At 45.0% G+C, this 22697-nt stretch overlaps 1 protein-coding gene across 1 annotated transcript in view; it reads left to right on the forward strand.

Moving 5' to 3' along the window:
• KIF5A (kinesin family member 5A) overlaps nt 1-22697 on the forward strand; it is a 30503-nt gene that overhangs the window by 3218 nt on the left and 4588 nt on the right. Inside the window, exons 2-25 of the mRNA XM_005879030.2 lie at nt 7769-7856; nt 7954-8027; nt 8695-8799; nt 9075-9123; nt 9542-9597; nt 9843-9930; nt 10407-10531; nt 11909-12013; nt 12188-12336; nt 12443-12591; nt 12905-13080; nt 14286-14354; nt 14724-14930; nt 15237-15383; nt 16070-16258; nt 16636-16753; nt 17109-17173; nt 17281-17390; nt 17765-17866; nt 18382-18442; nt 18680-18751; nt 18901-19005; nt 21903-22119; nt 22306-22459. Of these exons, the coding sequence (XP_005879092.1) occupies nt 7769-7856; nt 7954-8027; nt 8695-8799; nt 9075-9123; nt 9542-9597; nt 9843-9930; nt 10407-10531; nt 11909-12013; nt 12188-12336; nt 12443-12591; nt 12905-13080; nt 14286-14354; nt 14724-14930; nt 15237-15383; nt 16070-16258; nt 16636-16753; nt 17109-17173; nt 17281-17390; nt 17765-17866; nt 18382-18442; nt 18680-18751; nt 18901-19005; nt 21903-22119; nt 22306-22459 (2780 nt within the window). The remainder of the gene's footprint in view (nt 1-7768; nt 7857-7953; nt 8028-8694; nt 8800-9074; nt 9124-9541; nt 9598-9842; nt 9931-10406; nt 10532-11908; nt 12014-12187; nt 12337-12442; nt 12592-12904; nt 13081-14285; nt 14355-14723; nt 14931-15236; nt 15384-16069; nt 16259-16635; nt 16754-17108; nt 17174-17280; nt 17391-17764; nt 17867-18381; nt 18443-18679; nt 18752-18900; nt 19006-21902; nt 22120-22305; nt 22460-22697) is intronic.

A 22697-nucleotide genomic window follows, 5' to 3' on the forward strand; every position in this document is an offset into this window, starting at 1 on the left:
TCCTTCCCTCCACCCTTCCTTTCTTCCCTCCTTCTTTTCAAGTATCCGTTACCTTCTACCTCTCTCAGGTAGTTAAGTAGGTTCTTAAGGAGGAAAAACCCCAGAACCATCAAGTACCTTATTTGGAAAAGATAGGTTGGGGCCTGCAGGATTATTAGAACAGTCATTATTGTTTGGGGTGGCTGGGGATTCCTTTGTTATTTGAAGATGGGGAGCAGGCAGATCTCCCCTTAGCTTTGGGGTGAGCCTCATAAAGGAAAATGGAGAGGGGAGATAATGTGGCCCATGTCTCTCCAGCATTACCATGGCAACAATCCCCAGGGGTGTCACCATGGAAATCAGGCCTGGTGCTGGGAAGTTCAGCCTCTATTAAGCGTTTTACTGAGGGTTGAAAGGTTGGTCATCTTTGGACCCTGATTGTAGGCCTTCCCATTAGTTTTAGTCAATACACATAATGGAAAACTACTGAAAGGTGCTGGGAGACACAAATGGACAAGGAGACAGCAAGGGGGCTTGGAGTGGGGATCAAGGACAACGGAAAGTCCTGGGCTTCGAGGCTGAAGAGAGGCTCTCTCGAGAAGGCTGTGGGGAGTGCTTAGACTGCTGTCTGTGGGAGAGAGTGTGGGTCTCAGGGGCACTCTTCCAAGGAGCAGGGTCTCCCTGAGTGTCTCTAATTTATCAAGTCTTCCTGTCTCTCACATTGTACCAGCTTCTGGGGTCTTGGATTACCTGGGGAGAGACGGTGAGGGAGGCTTCCTCGAAGAGGATGGGTGGGAGAATTGCATAATTCTGAAAATTAGGTTGAGGTTGGAAAAACAGAGTGACAAAGCTTTAGTTCTGTCTGGAAACATTAGGAGAAATATCCAAATTGGGGGTGGAGATATATGGAGAAGGGGAAGGAAAAGCCATGATAAGGATCTGACACAGTGTTAGTACTTCAGTTCTTAGATCCCTTTGGCAACGTGAGTCTGGAATCAGATTATTTGAGTTTGAAACCGGGCTCTACCATTTCTCAGCTGTGTGATTGTGGGCAAGCTACCTACTTTTCTGAACTTCAGTTTGTGCATCTATAAAATGAAATAAAAATAGTATCTACCTCCTAGGATTGCTGTGAACATTAAATGAGATAATGCATATAAATTGCTTAGCACAGTGACAGGTACAGAATAAACTCCTGATAAGAGTTAGATGTTATTATTATTATTTTTTAAATATATTTTATTGATTTTTCACAGAGAGGAAGGGAGAGGGACAGAGAGTCAGAAACATTGATGAGAGAGAAACATCGACCAGCTGCCTCCCGCACACTCCCCACTGGGGATGTGCCCACAACCAAGGCACATGCCCTTGACCGGAATCGAACCTGGGACCCTTCAGTCCACAGGCCACCGCTCCATCCACTGAGCCAAACCGGCTAGGGCTATTATTATTTTTATATGCCATCTCCCCACAAGCTAGCCTATGACACAATTAGGAAGTGGTTAACATTTGCCCCTCTTACTGGTTGTTTCTCCAAACATCCAGGTCCATAGTATTTTCTTGCTCTTCCTCTATCAATATTATTTTAATGAATATTTATGAAGACCATCCTATGGGCCAAGGATTGTATTTGATGGAATTTAGAAGGAACCCCTGTGTTCCAGAAACTCTTGATCTATGTGGTAGTCCAGGCTTCAGAGTGGTCTTGGCAAAGGCCTGGGAGGGGGCATCAGAAATGGCTTTTGCTAGCTCGGCCTGTGTGGCTCAGTGGTTGAACGTTGACCTATGAACTAGGAGGTCACGATTCAATTTCCAGTCAGTGCACATACCTGAGTTGTGGGCTCAATCCCCAGTAGGGGGTGTGCAGGAGGCAGCTGATCAATGATCATAACCTAAATATTGTTTTATAACCTATTTTTTCACTAACAAAATATCAAGGCTATTTTATCATAAAATATTTTACATAATTTTATTTTTATAAAAAAGAAATGGCTTTTGCCAACACATAATTCCCCAAATTCTGGAGAAACCCCCCACAACATACTACAGTCTGACTCAAAGTAATTGAGTGTCAGTTACTTTAAGATATAAATAATGGTGAGATGAGTAGTCTAAAGGCAGAAAATGCAGAAAACCACTGGTCTAGTTATTCTCATAAATAACTAGACCAGTGACAGAATGAATTTATCCTGTGTACAATCAATAGAAAATTAAAAGAAACTTACACTTTGACAGAAATAAAAATCTTACGATAAAGAAATGAAAAGCTAGACTTGGAATTTAAGGGAAATGGTAACAGGCCTTCCCAGAACCCTGAAATGATAATCCGTGCCTTTCCCTGCTCATGAGATCACAAAGTGCACCATTTCTAGCTCTTGGGTACATTTTACCCTCACAATACTAAGAATGCCACCCTTCCCCCCTCTCTGGTCTCTTCCTTCTTCCTAGCCTATGCTGAGGGAAAGGGGTTCCTCGGGCAATAAATGCCTTCAGCACTTGGAGAGCGCCCTCCGTTTTAATGCTCCTGCAGCACCCTTTGGGATCCTTTAACTGGGAGTGTTAGAATATGAGAATGGGGGGGGGGGGGGGGGCTTGAGAATTATATTTAAGCCCTTTTGGCTGCATGCATGGCTTCAAGAGGCATGCAGACATCATTGGTGGAGAAGAGGTGAGAGTCATTGGTCTGAAATAAACATGGCTTGTTTATTTCTGTTTCTTGGCCAATGGATGGAAGAAACACTGAGTTATATTACAACTCAGGAATCTAGGTTCAATTAAATAATAAAAAACGAAATATATTACCACTGAGGAGGAGAGGCATCAATGCCACTTTAACTTTGTTTATTGTAACACTATGATTTTATTCTATGTATTAAGGATTTTATTATTTGTAATGAAGTGTGATGACAAACTGTACAGATAAAAAGGATGGAAAATTCACAAAAGTCCTATGAATAACCCATAAACTCACTCACACCTTAAAGAAAGAATCAAGGTAGACTTTTCTTTAATAATATTAAACATAATCTGATTACACATTAATATATTTTGGTTGTTGACAAAGTTAAAAACAAAGAAAAGCACATAGAAGAGACTAAACATCAGTCAAAAGTTCCCCAGCCCCCTCCCCAAAACACTGTTAACAATTTTACATATTTGTTTTTAATGTTTTTTTCTGCATATATACATATATTTTAATTAGTGTATCATAACCTAAATATTGTTTTATAACCTATTTTTTCACTAACAAAATATCAAGGCTATTTTATCATAAAATATTTTACATAATTTTATTTTTTGAAATGTTTAATTTTTCAATAAGTCTTACATGCACATGTGACAAAATTCAAATAATATAAGAAGGTATACAATGAAAACCTTCCTATCTCTCTCCTAGCCACCCAACTCCCCTTTCAGAAGGCAACTTTATTACCAGTTTCTTGTGGATCCTTCTAAAAGCATATTTACAAGCAAATACATATACTCATACATATAAACACAAAGGGTTGCATACTATACATACTGTTCTTTGATTTTTTTTTCTTAACAATGAGTCAGAGAGATTCTTTTATATCAGCACATACAGCTCTATCTCATTCTTTTAAACAACTTTTTAACAACTGTATAATTTGTTGTAGGGATATGCCATAATTTATTTAACCAGGTCCATCAATAGGAACCTGGTTAAATAAATTATGGGTTGTCCTAGTATTTGCTATTACAAACAGTTAGATGACCTTGTATATATGACTTTTGCATATGTACAGTATTTTTGTAGAATAAATTTTTAGAAGTGGAGGTCATAAGGTGTATGCATTTAAAAATTTAAGAGCTAGTTCCAAATTGCCTTTCATAGAGCTGGCCCCAATTTATATATGCCCTCACCAATGCAGTGTATCATCAAACTATTTTGTTTTGGCCACTTTGATAGGTTAAAATGGTATTTCATAATTTTAATATGCATTTCTCTTACTAACAATTAGGTTATGCATCAATTCATATTTTAAGAGCCGTTATAACATTATTTTATGATGTTATATTTCATGATAGCACTTACTGAGGTATAAGTTCTATACACTGAGTACACATGTCTTATGCAAACAGCTGGATGAATTTTATAACATATTTTGACACTCATGTAACCATTACCCAGATTGAGATCTAGAGCATTTCTGTCACGCCTGAAAAGTTCCCTCGTGCCCCCGTCCTGTCACTATCACCCCAGGCAACTGCTATGTTGACTTCTATCACTATTGATAAGTTTTGTCCATTATTGAATTTCATACAAAGGGAATAATATAGTATGTGCTCTTTGTGTTTGAGTTCTTTCACTCAACACATTTTTGAGATTTATTGATCTATTATGACATCATTTTACATAGCAACAAGGAATAAAATATATGTACATGCCATAATTCAATCAATTTCTTATGTAAACCAGTCCCCTAAATGTTACTATTTGAGTTGTTTTCAATTTCTGGTTATTATAAGCAGTGTGACAATAAACACTCTTGTAAGTAAATATTTGCTACAAATATATCTGGGTCAATGGCTACATACAATTCAAGGTTTTGATTATGTATTTCTGAATTGCACCCATAAAAGTTGTACCAGAAAATAATGAGGTGCTCATTTCAAGGAAATTATACTTCCTTGAACCTTCATCTATACTGGGTATTACAATCAAGTTTTTGTTTTCCAGTTTGATAGGTGAAAAGTGATGTTCCTGTTATAGTTAACTTTTTTTTGAAAATGTTGAACATCTGTATTGTTGAACACTTGTATTTTTTCTTCTGCTGTTAATAGCTAGCTCTTGCTCATTTTTTTATGTTTAGTTTTGTGTTTTTGTTTCTAATTTATGAGAGTTCTTTAGTAAGAATAGTAATGTCTTTGTTTTAAAAACTTAAATTTTTCTTATTTAAAATTATGGGGTTTTTATTCTAGAAAAAATTAAAATCTAAATCCAAAATAACAAAAAACTCCTAAAATCTTACTCTGCAAGGATAATCACTATTAACATGTTTTTTTCTATGCAAGGTATAAAAAATATACTTTTAAAAAACAAATAGAATCATTCTTCACATACTTTTTTTACACTGATACTATTTTAAAAACCAAATTTTTTGCTTATTATACCTTGTCATATCATTACATATTTTATAACATCATCTATATTTTATTTTTTAAATTTAAAAGCAATATGTTGACTGGCCGGTGTGACTCAGTTGGAGTATTGTCCCCTACACCAAAAGGTTGCAGGTTCAATCCCCAGTCAGGGCGTGTGTCGGAGGCAACCCATCAATGTTTCTCTCCCTCTAAAATCAATAATAAAAAAAGAATAAAAGAATAAAATAAAAGCGATATGTTGTCATTGTAAAACATTTAGATACCACAGAAAAAATGTAGTTAAGCATGCTTCTGTCATTCTGTTCTCCAGTATAATCACCACTAACAGTTCTGTATATAGTCTTCCATATCTTTTTCCTGAGGTCATTCTATCCATACTCCTTCTGAAAAATGTAGTCACATTATATACATTGTTTTTATTTTTTCACTTAATCGATCTTTGATATATAATATATGTGAACTAACCTGGCTTACTATTATTTTTTCCAATCTGGCTTATTTTAATGGGGGTAGAATATAGAGGTCTCATAACCAACATTTTGATGGATGTTTAAATTGTTTCTAGTTTTTCTTTAATACACATCTCTTTAATGAACATCTTTCAGTGCTTAAGCAAGTGCTGTAAAATGAATTCCTAGCAGTGCAATTGTTGATACAGAGTACACACAGGATGGACATTTAAATATTTAATAGAATTGTCCTCCAGAAAGGCTCTATCGGCTTACAGTTTTCCCTTTATTGTAGAGAGCGCCTTCCCAACTTCTTCCTCTTGGTGGATTCTGTTTTGGGGCTTCATAGGCTTTCACCACAGAGAGACCAGATAAATATTTCAGGTAGATTTTTATTATAAGCCATATTTTTCAAATCTTTTAAATATTTTTTGTTTTTATTTTTTATTATGAAAAATAAATATTTTTAATATTAAAAATAATATTTATTAGTTTTCTTTTGTGTACAGAAGTAACAAGAAGGAAACCAAATAATGCACTATTGTTTCACCCTCTTTGACATTAATAAAAAATATATAATATTAAACATGGTTTAAAGATGTCAGCAATCCAGGATAAAAAATGAAAAATGAAAGCCTTCTCTCTTTCATTTTCTCTCCCCAAAGAACACTGGTCATATTTTTGTGTAATTCCTTCTAGAAAAAAAATTCTATGTATATTGATGCACATTCCAGCTCTAGCAAAGTTTTATTAAAACATGTCTCCCAAACTCTGGTGTCCATAGACCTAGAGGTTTATAATTCAGTTAAGTGAAGATGGGCTCTATAGTAAAACAATTTGACAATTAAGTCATAGTCGCTTTATACTGCATGGCAGGAAAACAAGACTGAGAAAAAAAATTAAATATATTTTTATTGATTTCAGAGAGGAAGGGAGAGGAAGAGAGAGAGATAGAAAATCAATGATGAGAAAGAATCATTGATTGGCTGCCTTCTGCATGTCCCATAATCCAGGCATGTGCCCTGACTTGGAATCGAACTGTGACCTCCTGGTTCATAGGTTGACATCAACCACTGAGTTACACCAGCTGGGCATGACTGAGAAAATTGTCACATGATGGAGAACAAACATAGTCTCATTTAATGTTACCAGAAATTTTCCCTTTAAAATTATTAGCTATCAAATATATTATTTGTTTGTCTCCTTGGGTTGTGAATATTTTGTATCTTTTTTTTTTTTTTGGTTAATCCCAACCCAAGGATATTTTTCCATTGATGTTTAGAGAGTGGAAGGGAGAGGGAGAGACAGAGAGAAACATCAATGTGAGAGAGATACATCGATTGGTTGCCTCCTGCATGCACCCCGACTGGGGCCAGGGAACCTGCAACCAAGGTATGTGTCTTGACCAGAATTGTACCCGGGACCCTTCAGTCTGCGGGCCAACACTCTATCCACTAAGCCAAACTGGCTAGGGTAATATTTTGTACCTTTAACATTCTTATCAGCACCATGATTTATAACATGTTACCTGAATTAAGCAAAGTACCTGTAGGTCTGAGTGACTTGCTTCATAATTTCTCCTTACTTAAAGCTAATTCCTTAAAGGTAGACCCATATTTATGATTTCATATAATCCTAAGGGAGCTGTGTTAATGTTTCCATAACATCTTAGCAGCTCAATATATGTATATTTCAATAGGGAACTCTCTCTCTCTCTCTCTCTCTCTCTCTCTCTCTCTCTCTCCTCTATCTCCATATATACTTTGTATCTTTCACTTAACACTTTTTAAAAGTCTTTGCATATCAGGACATATGGATCTATTGAGGAAGATATTTTTTAATTTGGGTAGATTTTTAATGTTAATGAATTGTCGGCACTCTTCATAGCCTATGCCCTGTTGTCTTTTCCCATTTGGTTTCCCAGGGCAGGGGGTCCAAAGTAGTGGGGTTCTACATCATGACGCCCAGACTGAGGTCCCCTCACACAATCTCACAGAGTGACATTCCCCAATGGCACCCTCTACCACATGGGCACAACTCTTGGCGTCGATACTAAATTTTGATTTCCTCTCGTTTCCCTCATCACCATGGTCGTCCATGCATATGGATGGTTGAAGGACAAGTGCCTCCTCGGGCTGATGGGTGAGGTCTCAGTATTTCCTCTCCCTTGCACACTGCCTGCTCAAGTCTGCCATCTTTTATTTCTGCTCCAGGGGAAGCCCTATGTCTTCGACCGCGTGTTCCCCCCAAACACGACTCAGGAGCAAGTTTATCATGCATGTGCCATGCAGATTGTCAAAGGTAATGGATGTATTTTTGAATGTATTTGTTTAGGCTCCCCATTCCCTATCCCACTTCTCTCCACCAGTCAGTCCTCTTTCTCTGCTGTCTTTTCCAGATGTCCTTGCTGGCTACAATGGTACCATATTTGCTTATGGACAGACATCCTCAGGGAAAACACATACTATGGAGGTGAGGGTCTGATTTCCATGGAGGGTGAGAAACTGGGGGTGATAATAGGAGATAAAGAAATCTCGGTGCGGGAAGGGCTAGGACTCAAGGGTTGCCTGGTCCAGGGTAGCTAAGTCCAGAGGATGAACTGGGGAGCAGTGATCTAGTGCACGTTTAACGCAATCCCTTCAGCCTGCTGCAGCTTACCCTCCTTCCCACTACTCCAGTTTTCTTTTTTTTTTTTTTATCTAGAAAAGCAGCAACAATGAAAGTTCAAAGGGCTATTCAGTTCTGTCCCCTTCCACAAAAAGGTAGACAGGCAGTGACCATCTCCTCACTTAGGATGGTTCCTATAGGCCAGTGATGGCGAACCTATGACACTCGTGTCAGAGGTGACACGCGAACTCATTTTTTTGGTTGATTTTTCTTTGTTAAATGGCATTTAAATATATAAAATAAATATCAGAAATATAAATCTTTGTTTTACTATGGTTGCAAATATAAAAAAATTTCTATATGTGACACGGCACCAGAGTTAAGTTAGGGTTTTTCAAAATGCTGACACGCCGAGCTCAAAAGGTTCGCCATCACTGCTCTAGACTTTTACCTTCGTGTTCACCTGCATACCTCTGAGTTGTCTCATTCTTCCTGAGCTCCAGCCTTATTCTAGCATACCCTTACTCCCCAGGGAAAGCTGCACGACCCCCAGCTGATGGGAATCATTCCTCGAATTGCCCGCGATATCTTCAACCACATCTACTCCATGGATGAGAACCTTGAGTTCCACATCAAGGTGATCAGGGCATGACCTCTGGGCATCTTCAGATGGGGACTGGCAGGGGAAGATCTAGTATGAGCTCACTGAGATCCTGGGCACTCCAACTTACTCTCTTCTGGTTCCCTCAGTTCCTCTCCCCTAAGATACTTTCTTCTGCTCTTTTCTTCCCACTACTATTGTTGCAGCAGGTCACATTTAAATGACCTGCAAATTAAAACTACCTGCGCTCTGACACTTCATACTTAAGAGAGGCCCTCTTCACTTCATACTCCTCCTTTCTCCCTAACCAGGTTTCTTACTTTGAGATTTACCTGGACAAAATTCGTGACCTTCTGGATGGTGAGTGGTGTTTAACCCCAATGGATGGCCGGGGGTGTGAGAAGGGCAAGGAAAAGAAAGATCACACTGTCTTGGGGTTAGGCACTGTTTGCCAAGATGCAGAGGGCACACAGGCACACACATCCATACCTGTGTCCTTTGACTCCCCTCACCAAGATTTCCAAAAACGAAAAGGGTCCAAGGATGAGCTCGGATGCCCAGGCCTGCATATAAATAGTCTGAGACGAGCTGGACCCCTGGGGCTGGAATCCTGGAGGAGGAGAAACCGAGTCTTCAGTTTGTGCAGGGAGTTTAGGTTTCACAGGGAGTCTTCTTCCCTTTTGCACATAGAAGAAACCACCATCTGAGTGGACTTCAGGCTGCGGGGGGGTGGGCAGTGGAAGTGCTGGCCTTGCTCACCTGTATTGTCTTGATTCAGTGACTAAGACAAATCTGTCTGTGCATGAGGACAAGAACCGGGTGCCGTTTGTCAAGGTGAGAGGGGGATGGGGCACCCAGTGGGGCCAAAGTATCCCAAGTGGGGGTGGATATGGAAGGAGGATAGACCAGTGACCCAGAGGTTGGAGGGTGGGTCTCCTGGAGGGGTGAGATGTGCCAAGGACCCAGGGAGGGTCTGGGGCTCAGAAAGGACATTATCTAGAAAGGTCCTTTTGTCAAAGTGCAGGTAATTTAACCTGCAGATCAAAGTTTATGGGTTATTATCCATTTGCCCCCTGCAGGGTTGTACTGAACGCTTTGTGTCCAGCCCAGAGGAGATCTTAGATGTGATTGATGAGGGAAAATCGAATCGTCATGTGGCTGTCACCAGTGAGTGGGGATATAAGGGGCTTTTGACTCTGGGGTCCGCCTCCCCTCTGTGCCTGTGGGGATTGAGGGACTCGTGAGAGAGCAAGGGAAAAGTGTCCTCCAGAGAAAAAGGGACTCTTTATAAAATATATATATATTTAATTGACTTCAGAGAAGGGAGAGGGAGCGAGAGATAGAAACATCAGTGATGGGAGAGAATCATCAATTGGCTGCCTTCTGCACACTCCACACTGGGGATCGAGCATGTCCCCTGACCAGGAATCGAACCATGAACTCCTGGTTCATAGGTCAACGCTCAACCCCTGAGCCACACTGGCCGGGCAAAGAGGGACCTTTTTGTGCGACCCTGCTGCCTGGGAAATGTAGTGGTGGGACCCTCTCTCTTGGTTGGTACGGGTAGTGGTCAGGCGAAGCCCAGCCGAGGGCTTCAGTCCACAGGGGTTGGTACCAGGACTGTTTCTCCCTTCCTCCTGCAGACATGAATGAGCACAGCTCTCGCAGCCACAGCATCTTCCTTATCAACATCAAGCAGGAGAACATGGAGACGGAGCAGAAGCTCAGCGGGAAGCTGTACCTGGTGGACCTGGCTGGCAGTGAGAAGGTTAGGGTCTTGTGGGGGTCAGGAGGGGAGGGAAGGAAGCCTTGCGGGGAGGTGTCCTTTTCTTAAAATCAAACTAACTTTAAAAAATTAAGACATAATTCATAGTCCATAAAGTTCACCATTTAAAAGTGTGTAATTGAGTGGTTTTTAGGATGTTTGCAAGGTTGTGCAAGCATCACCCCTCATTCCAGAACATTTTCTCTTTTAAAAAAATATATTTTTAAAATTTATTTTAGAGAAGAAGGGAGAGGGAGAGAGAGCCATTAATGATGAGGGAGAATCATTGATTGGCTGCCTCCTGCACATCCCCTACTGGGGATCGAGCCTGCAACCCAGGCATGTGCCCTTGACTGGAATTGAACCTGGACCCTTCAGTCCGCAGGCCAATGCTCTATCCACTGAGCCAAACCAGCTAGGGCCAGAACATTTTCATCACCCATTAACAATCCCCTCCCCCATCCCCTGGCAACTACTAATCTACTTTCTTCTTTTTTTTCCCCACTTTAAATTACAATGGTATTTTATTTTTTAAATGGTCACAAGATTTGACACTTCACACACACACACACACACACACACACACACACACACACAAATATACCACTAATAAATAACAAAAGTGGAAATACTTATCAAAGTTACAACAGACTTAATGTTTAACTGAGAATCTTAACTGAGTAAGGCTCTAAAGATACCAGACAAACCAATATTTGTTTGGAATAAAGTGTGTAACTTTCTTAATGTATGGGCTTAGAGATGAGTTTCCATATGGTCAGGGGTAGGTTAGCCCAGTTGTGCTTCAGACTAAGTTTCAGTAGTCTACACGAGATGTTAAGGAATGCCCCCTACAAAAAACTAGAACTTGAAGACTTTTTTCAAGAGTTACCAATATCCAGCAAATGTACATTCTTACCTGAAAATGCCAAAATTAATAGGTGCTGGTATTCAGATCTGATGTCTCAGGTTTTATGACTGACACATCCTAATGCTCCTAGACTTTGGGGTGTACAGAGCGGCAGACAATCTAAAATTTGTTTAGCATATAGGGAAAATTAAGATGAGGTGGGCATACATTTCTTGACTATGCCAATCACCCTCAATTCTTCATAGGAATAACCTACTTTCTTCTTGATGGGTTTGCCTTTTCGGGACATTTCACATAGTGGGATCATATAATATGTATAATATGTAGGTGGGAGGGGGTGGTCTTTGGCAAAAGAATTTAGAGGAATAGAGGAAGGGCCTTCTCTGTTCTCTGTCCTTTTTCCATGTCCTCTCCCCTCTTTGGGCTGAGCCCCCCTATATGAAAAGGAGGTGGCAAGAGCCCTCTCCCTTTGCAGTGGCTCATGACACACCTGTCCCTTAATGCCCTGATAGGTCAGCAAGACTGGAGCAGAGGGAGCCGTGCTGGACGAGGCAAAGAATATCAACAAGTCCCTGTCAGCTCTGGGGAACGTGATCTCCGCTCTGGCCGAGGGCACTGTGAGTGTCCTCAGGTCTCCTCACCCTCAAGCTCCCCCTCATCTCCCACCTTCCCCTAATGCTGCCCTTAACCATGCCCCTATTCATGGATTGCCCGATCCCTGGCCCACCACTCTGCTTTCTGATTCCCCTGTGAAATTTATTTTTCTCATTCACGTCTCCCTCCTCCCCCAGAAAAGCTACGTTCCATACCGCGACAGCAAAATGACACGGATTCTCCAGGACTCTCTGGGAGGAAACTGCCGGACAACTATGTTCATCTGCTGCTCACCGTCCAGCTACAACGATGCAGAGACCAAGTCCACCCTGATGTTTGGGCAGCGGTCAGTGGCAGGGTCCCCAGCCCCCTGCCCAGCCCCCGCCGCTCTCGCTCTCCAGCATCAGGCAAGCCGTAAGGGAGATCCTCACCTTACCCCTCTCCTCACCCAGGGCAAAGACCATTAAGAACACCGCCTCGGTGAATCTGGAGTTGACTGCTGAGCAGTGGAAGAAGAAATATGAGAAGGAGAAGGAGAAGACAAAGGCTCAGAAGGAAACGATTGCAAAACTGGAGGCTGAGCTGAGCCGTTGGCGCAATGGTTAGAGAGGAGTTCTGTGGGCAGGAGAGGTGGTGGGAGGAGGAGGGGCTTAGGGAGCCAGAGAGCCCTGTCTGGGGTGGTGCTTCAGGGCAGGCCAATCTCCAAGGAGGGCTGTGTTCAGGGAGAGGTGCAGTGGGGCGGTCATCAGGGAAAGGGAGAGGGCCTGACTACCATGTCCCCGACCCCCGAAAAGGTCCACTTAGCAGGAGCGATGGAGGCCTGCAGGTCTTGGGGCTGAGCAGTGAGGGAGGAAGGACTGGTGGATGCAGCTTCCCCTTCTCCCACCCCTCACTTTGTTCTGCCCCTTTGCCAGGAGAGAATGTGCCTGAGACAGAGCGTCTGGCTGGTGAGGATGCAGTCCTGGGAGCAGAGATCTGTGAGGAGACCCCTGTGAACGACAACTCCTCCATCGTGGTGCGCATCGCGCCTGAGGAGCGGCAGAAATACGAGGAGGAGATCCGCCGCCTCTACAAGCAGCTGGATGACAAGGTGAGGACAATCGGGCAGGGCAAGAGATGAGCCTAGTGGAAGGAGAAGTGAGGGATTAACAAATTATGTCCTAGGTGGTTTGGCTAGGTGGATAGAGTGTCAGCCCATGGACTGCAGGGTCCCGGGTGTGATTCCGGTCAAGGGCACGTACCTTGGTTGCTGGTTCCTCCAGCCCTGGTCAGAATGTGTGCAGAAGGCAACTAATTGACGTCTCTCTCTCACATCGATGTTTCTCTCTGTCTCTCCCTCTCCCTTCCACTCTCTCTAAAATTCAATGGAAATGCCGAAACCGGTTTGGCTCAGTGGATAGAGCGTCGGCCTGCGGACTGAAAGGTCCCAGGTTCGGTTCCGGTCAAGGGCATGTACCTGGGTTGCAGGCACATTCCCAGTAGGAGATGTGCAGGAGGCAGCTGATCGATGTTTCTCTCTGTCTCTCCCTCTCCCTTCCACTCTCTCTAAAAATCAATGGAAAAATATGCTTGGGTGAGGATTAACCAAAAAAAAAAAAAAATTAGCTTATACTGCTCTATATGATTTTAAGAGGGGTAAATGCTCATTATTGAAAATGTGGGAGATAAACACAAATACATAGAAGGAAAGTAAAATCATCCACCATCCCACCATTCAGAAATAACGCTATTAATATTTTGCCTTTTTCTGTGCATATACCATGTAATTGAGATATGCTGTGTATGTAACTGCATTCGATTTTTTCATTCAGTATTCTATCATGAGCAATTTCCTACTTTGCTAACAGTTGTTCATAAAAGTATTTTAAAATGGCTGCCTAACGGTCTGTGTATTAGAATGTATTTAACCATTCACTTATTACAGGGCTTCTACTTTTCTTTGGTATTGTTTGTTTTTGCTATTATAATGATTAACTTTGCGTTAGACTTTGCTTTTGAATGATTTGGATAGAATGTAGTGATAAAGGGGGATTTCTAGGTTAAAAGATAGGAATATTTTAAGGCTTTTGCTATGTACTGTCAAGATTATACCAACTCCCAGGAAGAAAGGAATTTAAAGTGAGGGCAGGAGTTGAGGAAAGAAACTGAGGGAATTCAGACGTCTTTGTGGGATATGGTGTTTTGTGTGTTTTTCAAACTCAAAACCTAAACAATCTGGATTGTATTCAGATCCTGTCTCTCCCTCAACCCCAGAGGTCCATCCCTTTACTCCATCTGTCCCCCTTGCTCCAACAGGACGACGAGATCAACCAGCAGAGCCAGCTGATTGAGAAGCTCAAGCAGCAGATGCTGGACCAGGAAGAGGTAATGGGGAGGAGGGAAGACGTGAGAGGAGAGGGGGGTTGTGTTCGTCCCTGGAAGGCATAGAAAGGACCTTACAATCTGATGGGAGAAGGGGCATTCTGCTAGGGTTTAGTCACCCCTAAAACTATGGAGGTCTGGGGACTTAATTGGGGCTTGGCTTAAAGCTCAAATTATGGCGTCTCGGTGCGTCTTCATTCTGTTGACCTATTCCTAAGAAGCCTAGAGCCCACTGCCTCTGGACTCTTACATTGGCCCTTGCCTCTCTCCTAGAGCTGTGCCTGGGCGGGGGGGCTCGGCTTCCCTAGAGCAGGGGTCACAGAAGCGGTCTCTGGCAGCAGACTCCCTCACATGCCTCCCTCTCCCTCGAAGCTGCTGGTGTCCACTCGAGGAGACAATGAGAAGGTGCAGCGGGAGCTGAGCCACCTGCAGTCAGAGAATGACGCTGCGAAGGATGAGGTGAAGGAAGTGCTGCAGGCCCTGGAGGAGCTGGCTGTCAACTACGACCAGAAGTCCCAGGAGGTGGAGGAAAAGAGCCAGCAGAACCAGCTTCTGGTGGATGAGCTGTCTCAGAAGGTGGTGAGTGGCCGACTGGGGCCCAGGAGCTCCCTGGCCTCAGGACATCCTCTACCTCCAAAGGGACTATTGCTTCCCTCTGGGGCTGCACTGTGTTTGCACTTTGCACTGAGGTTCAGTGTGTGAGACCCTCCCACAGCTGCTCCCTGCGCTTTGTCCTCCCGACCCCTCTCTCCTCCAGGCCCTTCTGCAGGGTCCGTGTTCTCTACACAGAGGCCATCGGGGTCACGCATGAAGGGAGAGGCCTCTGCCTGGGCTGGGGAGGGTAACAGGAAGATGGCGATGGGATGACGGAGGGGCTGTCCCCAGGCCACCATGCTGTCCCTGGAGTCCGAGTTGCAGCGGCTGCAGGAAGTCAGTGGACACCAGCGGAAACGAATTGCTGAGGTGCTGAATGGGCTGATGAAGGACCTGAGTGAGTTCAGTGTCATCGTGGGCAACGGGGAGATTAAGCTGGTGAGTGGAGAAAGAGGCAGCCGTTTTGTTCAGGTCTTTTCTGTTCTGGGCATTGGTGGGAGATGCAAGACGGGAGAATCCGGGCTGTCAGGGACACTGAGAGAGGCGGGCCATAGAGCCAGGAAACACGCCCTCAAACTAGACCCAGGAAAACAAGTAGAGGCTTGCATAGACTCAGCTGAAAATATACCTTCTAAAGGGTGCTAAGTAAAGAAGCAATGGAACAGCATATGAGAGCCGTTTCCTGGCATATGTGGTCAGTTTGGCTCAAATCAACTCTTATTAGAAGTCTCTCTCTCTAAAAAAAAAAAAAAAGGAAGAAGCAATGGCGATGTGGTTATAGCAGGAGTTAGAGATGGGGGCACAGAGTGAGAAATGATATATGCAAATCTGTGGCAAGGACAATGACCCATGTGGGTGATCAGGCAGAACTGTTTGACTGAAAAAGAAAATCATGTTGTTTTATAAGATGGAAGCGGGTGACTGTTGGGATTGGATCTTTGAATGCAGGGAGAGGGGTTTAGTGTGACATGCCAGGTGATAGAGAGCTGCTAAAAGTTGTTCGGAAAACACCTGTCTCACCTGAGTCCCTGTGCATGTGTGTGTGCGGGGAGAAGCAAAGCGGAAGGGAATGGATAAAAGGTTTCCCCCAGCAGAGCACCTCTTCCCTCCCTTGCCCCCTTCAGCCGGTGGAGATCAGTGGGGCCATTGAGGAGGAGTTCACCGTGGCCCGACTCTACATCAGCAAAATCAAATCGGAGGTCAAGTCTGTGGTCAAGCGGTGCCGGCAGCTGGAGAACCTCCAGGTCGAATGCCATCGCAAGATGGAGGTGACTGGGCGGGAGCTCTCATCCTGCCAGCTCCTCATCTCCCAGGTGAGTGGCAGAGGCTGAGAGCCTTTGGGTGCCGTGGGAGAAAGAGCGTGACTCTGTGGTTATGAGATAAAACTCCTAGCACCTACCTTTATGTCAGGTGCCTAGGGCCAACTGAAGTCAGGACAGAAGAGCTGGGGTAGCAGGGGAGGGTCTGGGCCCGAGAAGTGACGGTGCAGCAGGGATACTGGCCTCTAAGCTGATGGGGTCTAAAGAAAGGGTCTCTAGAAGCATGGACCCTGACTTTGCCTCCTCATGGAAGGCATAGCAGGAGCAGAGGGCCTGGGAAGAGAGCTGGAGTTTACAGAGGTCTGTGCTGCCCAGAGTGGTGACCTTTGCTCCATCCATCCTCTTCCTCTCGCCAACCCTTCCCCCACCAGCACGAGGCCAAGATCCGCTCGCTTACGGAATACATGCAGAGCGTGGAGCTAAAGAAGCGGCACCTGGAAGAGTCCTATGACTCCCTGAGTGATGAGCTGGCCAAGCTCCAGGCCCAAGGTGAGGCCTTCTTAAACCTCCAACCCATCCATCCTGGGATATGAGATTCCAGAGGGGGCAGGGAGTTGAAAGTGACAAACATCGAAAGAAACCACCCAACTGCACACTCCCCCAAAGCATGAGACCAACTCACATGCTACTTAGCAAGTTTTTGCATGTAGCTTATTGTACACGAACCATAAGCACTCCATTGTCTCTGTCCCTGCTATGTCCAACTGGGCTGTCCTACCCAGAAGAACATCCCTGTGGGCCCATTCTGGGTAGATGTGCCCTGCCCTGCCTTGAGGTCTGGTCACAATGTGAAGTTCATCCTGGTGGAGGTAGGTGTGGTGTGAGCCGTCTTTCCCTCTTTTAGAAACTGTGCATGAAGTGGCCTTGAAGGACAAGGAGCCGGACACACAGGATGCAGACGAAGTGAAGGTGAGTAGGGAAGGTGTGGGGATGGCAGGCCTGGCAGGGCGCTGCTGGCCCTCACTGAGCTGGTGTTGGGGAACCTGGCTTTGAGCTTGGGGTGGTGTTGTTTGTAGAAAGCCCTGGAGCTGCAAATGGAGAGTCACCGGGAGGCCCATTACCGGCAGCTGGCCCGGCTCCGGGATGAGATCAACGAGAAGCAAAAGACCATTGATGAGCTCAAAGAGTAAGAGTTCCCGAGGGCGGCTCTGGTCTCTACCTGGTCCTCTTGCCCAGCTGTGCCCACTCAAATGCTCCCTCAGATCCTGTTCTTTAACTTCCATGTGTCACTCCCCCAACAAAGACACGACTTCGCAGCCCAACTCTAGGAGGTACAGGAGTAAGGCCTCATCCCAATCCTTGAGGCTCTTCTGACTAAATAGCTCAGGGTTCCTTCCTCTGTCATGGAAACAGTGGCCTGAGCCTGCCTATATTTGAAGGGAGATGCATCAAATCTAACTGGACTCACTCGTTCAAGAGGGAAAATGCTTGAGGAGCTGGTCTTCCCTTTCTCCGTTATTCACATCCTTTGGTTGTCGCCATACCTCTTGCCCTCCACAGCCTGAACCAGAAGCTCCAGTTAGAGCTGGAGAAGCTTCAGGCCGACTACGAGAAGCTGAAGAACGAAGAACAGGAGAAGAGCACCAAACTCCAGGAGCTGACGTGAGTGCGGGGCGCCTGCAGCCCAGCAGCCACAGAGGCTGATGACTCAGCAGAGGCAGGGTGCAGGGTAGATGTGAATACGGTGACCACAGGAAGCAAATGCCTCCAAAGAATAATTTGATGGGGTAGGGAAGGGGAAAAAGGGAGACTTTCAGAAGGGACCTCTATTGAATATTAGCTGACAGGGAAAGATGTTTGTGATGTTCTGTTAAGTGTAAAAAGCAGGTTACAAAACAGTATGTTAATGGTCCCGTAAAATATTTATGGGATGTACATGAATAGAAAAATGAGTCTGGCAAGAAGGACACCAGCATGTTAATGGTGGTTTGATCTGTAAGTAGTAGAATCATGAGCTTTTTATGAAACTCGTCTTATCTTTTCTTTTTTCCACCTTTTCTAATTTCTGCACAGTGAACATGGGTAACTTGTATAATAGGTAACAAAAAAAAAAATGTAAAAGGAATGGAGGCGGGAGGAGAATCCTGAGAGAATCTTCTGTTTTCCTCTTCCCCCAGATTTCTGTACGAGCGACATGAGCAGTCCAAGCAGGACCTCAAGGGCCTGGAGGAGACCGTTGTGAGTGGTTCCCGTCTGTGCTGAGTTAGCGGGGTGGAGGGGGCTTCGTCTCTTCCCCCAATTCTTCCTATCCCCATTCCTCCTGCCCGCTGCAAAGTCAGTCTGTGGCATAATTAGGACCCTCTTTTCCTAAAGGACGAGTGACTCACCTGACTGGATAGACTGAAGGGCCAGTAATTTCAGAGTAAAAGGTTGGCCTGGTATTTGGCTACCCCAGTCTTTCATCATTCTTTCCAGGCCCGGGAACTCCAGACCCTCCACAACCTTCGCAAGCTGTTCGTTCAAGACGTCACGACTCGAGTCAAGAAAGTGAGTGCCATCCTCGCTCGGGCTCTTCCTAGCCCCCATCTTCTCCGCCTGTTCTCGGGTCCCCCGGCCCTTTGGTCTCCTGTGGGCCGGCTTGGCCTGGTCTGGGTGGGACCTGTTTGGCTTCAGTCTTCCCCTCTGTCTTTAACCAGAGTGCAGAGATGGAGCCCGAGGACAGTGGGGGGATTCACTCCCAAAAGCAGAAGATTTCCTTTCTTGAGAACAACCTGGAACAGCTTACAAAGGTTCACAAACAGGTAAGAGTGGGTGGGAGGAGTGAAGAGAACTCCTGAGGCCAGGTGCCGGGATACCAAATCCTCGGAGGCCCCTTGGATTTAGGAAAATCTACTGGCATGTTTTCCTTACCTTTCCCACTAATGCCTTCTTTATACCAGATTTGGTTCCACTTTCACCTTTTTCTTTGTTCCATGCCTGTTTTCCCTTCTCAAAGCTCCCAACCTGCCTTTGCTCCAGTGGAATCCCCAGGCCTATGTTGTTGGAGTGAAAGGTTGAAATGGATAGAGGTTTCGGAGGCATGGGCTGTAACTATACACAAGGGATGCTGGTCAGATTTTAGCCAGAGATAGAAAGCAGTGAGACACGAAGCCGCCAGGGAAGTTGGACTTTCTCACAGGGAGAGACGGAGAGAACTCCATCGGCCCAGGCCTGGGGCAGGCATGCAGGGAAATTCAATGATGTCCTCTAGATCAGCGGTCGCCAATCTTTCGGACCTCACGGACCACCAGTGAGTCGCGGACCACCGGTTGGCGACCGCTGCTCTAGATGGCCCATCCAGCCCCGGTCGGCCCTGTGTATTAAGTCACTGCCTCTCTGTCGCCCTCCTTGCTGCTGCGGTTCCTTAGGTGGATGACTGGGTGTCAAAGGTATGGGGTGGGGAGGTAGGTGGGCAGTCCAAAGGAGTCAGGACAGGAAATGTTTGGTGCAGACAGAGCCAAATAGCTGAGCCTTGAAGACAGGTGCAACAGTCAGTTGGCTCTTTTAACTGATTCATAAAATAAACCCTTACCTCTACTTTATTCCCTTCCTTTCAAATCCACTTTAAAATTCCATTTAAGCTCATATTCTCACTAAACTGGACCTTAAACTTCTTTTCCTCCCAGTACACTGTCCAGCACATATAGGAGACACTCAGTACATTTAAAAAAAAAAGACAAAAACCACAGAACTGTGGCCCAGTGGTAGTCTGCTATATAGTAGACACTCAGTACATTAAAAAAAATAATAATGACAAAAACCACAGAACTGTGGCCCAGTGGTAGTCTGCAGGGTTTGTTTTATTTGAGCTTGCAGAGGACTTTGCTACCATCTCTTTCCCTTTGCTTATTAGAAAAAACATATAATATTATAGGAAAGTTGAAAGACAGGGAAGAAACATTTATCAGTTCTGCCATTCTTTTTAATTTCTGCGTGTTCATTTTCCTTCTCCATCAAGATGCACATTATATTGCTTTTCCCACCAAATATTTTTACTGTAAAATACACATAACAAAATTTACAACTTTAATCATTTTTTCTCCAGAACTCTTTTCATCGTGTAGAACTGAAACTCTGTGTCCACTAACAATAACTCCTCCTTCCCTGCTCCCCCAGCCCCTGGCACCTGCCACTCTCCTTCCTGTCTCTATGGTTTTGACCACTCGTAGACGTGGAGTCACACAGTATCTGTCCTTCGGAGACTGGCTTATGTCACTCAGCATCATGTCCTCCCTGCTCATCCATGCTGTGGCTACGTCAGGAAACCACAGGCTGTCCCCTCCCCAGTGAAGCCCGTGCCTCTGCTCCAAATCCCAAAAGCTACTCACTCACAGGAGAGAGGACTCCTCAAAATTTCCTACCTCAGTGGACACAAGGCTAAAAAGGAAAATGAGATGTAGAAACATCTTCACTAATCGGAGCTTAAATGGCAAAGGCTACAGCCCCATTACTAATTGAACTAAGTTACTGCCCCAGCAAAACACTGTAATCTGTAAACCAGGGGTCTTCAAACTTTTTAAACAGGGGGCCAGTTCACTGTCCCTCAGACCGTTGGAGGGCCGGACTATAGTTTAACGGACACAAGGCTAAAAAGGAAAATGAGATGTAGAAACGTCTTCATTAATTGGATCTTAAATGGCGAAGGCTACAGCCCGTTACTAATTGAACTAAGTTATTGCCCCAGCAAAACACTGTAATCTGTAAACTGTCCAAAATTAAAGGGGTGCAGAAGTATTTCTCAAAAACGTGAACAAATACAATATTTGTATTTGCATGTGGCCCCCTGGCTGTAGTTTGAGGACCCCTGCTATAAACTGTCCAAAATTAAAGGGGTGCAGAAGTATTTCTACCTCTGTCCTTTCTCCCATCATTGACAGTCACACTGATTCCCCTGCTCTCTTCCAAGGCCGGCTCTTTGGCCAACTATAGTGCCCTTGGTCATGTGTGAGACCCTGTAAGAAGGTCAGGACATCTTTTCTGGCTTCAAGGTGGTTGCTACCTGTAGCTTAATTTAAATGGGGGAGGGACAGCTCAGGAAATCCTTGACTGTGAAGGTAATGAGCACAAATGTTTGTGAATCTCAAACATTTTCTTTCCTTCCTATGGAGCATCGTGTGTATGTGTGGGGGTGGAAGGGGAGGTGGGGCTCCTGTATTCCAGCTTCTGCTCCTGCTCTGCACTGTACCTCACCTGCACTCAATGCCATATCCACCCTCCACACTGCTACTGTGCTCCTGCTGCCCCACCCTGTGCATGCCCATAAAGCCATCCTGGGTGAGGGGGTGCCTCATCCCCATGGTTGCCCTGGGGCTGTTGGTTTGGCACAAGCTGGAAGATATGGGGTGGGGGGGCGCATCTCTAGGCCAGAAGGAGACTGGAACAGGCCCTATCACAGGAGTTCTGGGCTACAGTGGAGGTGGCACGTTTTGCTGCCCAGAAAACAATGTGACGTTTCATAATGTCTGACCATCGTTTGCTCAGGGAGAAGGAAAGAACTGGCTAAAACGGCAAGTTAGGTAAAGGGAATGAGGCTTTTGGGAAAACAACGTGGTCTCCATCTCCTCTGACTCGATTTTTCTTTATTCTCTCTCCCCACCTGCACCCCACACCTGGGTCACCTGCCTTTCTTTCTGCCTCTTCCCTTGGGCTCACCCCGCAGCTGGTACGTGACAATGCAGATTTGCGTTGTGAGCTTCCTAAATTGGAAAAACGACTTAGGGCTACGGCTGAGAGAGTTAAGGCCCTGGAGGGTGCACTGAAGGAGGCCAAGGAGGGCGCCATGAAGGACAAGCGCCGGTACCAGCAGGAGGTAGACCGCATTAAGGAGGCCGTTCGGTACAAGAGCTCGGGCAAGAGAGGCCATTCTGCCCAGATTGGTGAGTGGGGAGTGGATGGCAATAGGTAAGGTGGGGTTACCATCTGGGGAAATTTCTAAGTGTCAAGCAACTACATTATTGGTTTTTATTCTACCTGCCCACCCCCAGCCATACCCCCCAAAATATAAAAGTAAATTATCTTATAAGCAACTCAGTTCAACTCCAGCTTTCCTTTCTTTATTACAGCCAAACCCGTCCGGCCTGGCCACTACCCAGCATCCTCACCCACCAACCCCTACGGCACCCGCAGCCCCGAGTGCATCAGTTATACCAACAGCCTCTTCCAGAACTACCAGAATTTGTACCTGCAGCCTGCACCCAGCTCCACCTCAGATACATAGTGAGTGACCAAGGGCGTAAGCTGGAACCCCAACCCAAGACCCTATAAGGCATAAGGTTTGGTCACTTATTGGGGGAGACGTGATTCTTCTCCTAAGTAGCTTCATTAATTCTTTCTCATTAACCCTTAGAAGGTGGGCATCTGCCTTCCCAGCCATCGACCATGTTTGTTTTCTATTCTCAGGGGAGTGGCGGGGTGTATGGCTCCATCCCTGAGGGTGTGGATGGGTCCTTGGCAT

The sequence above is a fragment of the Myotis brandtii genome, unplaced genomic scaffold (assembly GCF_000412655.1).
Source record: "Myotis brandtii unplaced genomic scaffold, ASM41265v1 scaffold581, whole genome shotgun sequence".
NCBI classification, from domain to species: domain Eukaryota; kingdom Metazoa; phylum Chordata; class Mammalia; order Chiroptera; family Vespertilionidae; genus Myotis; species Myotis brandtii.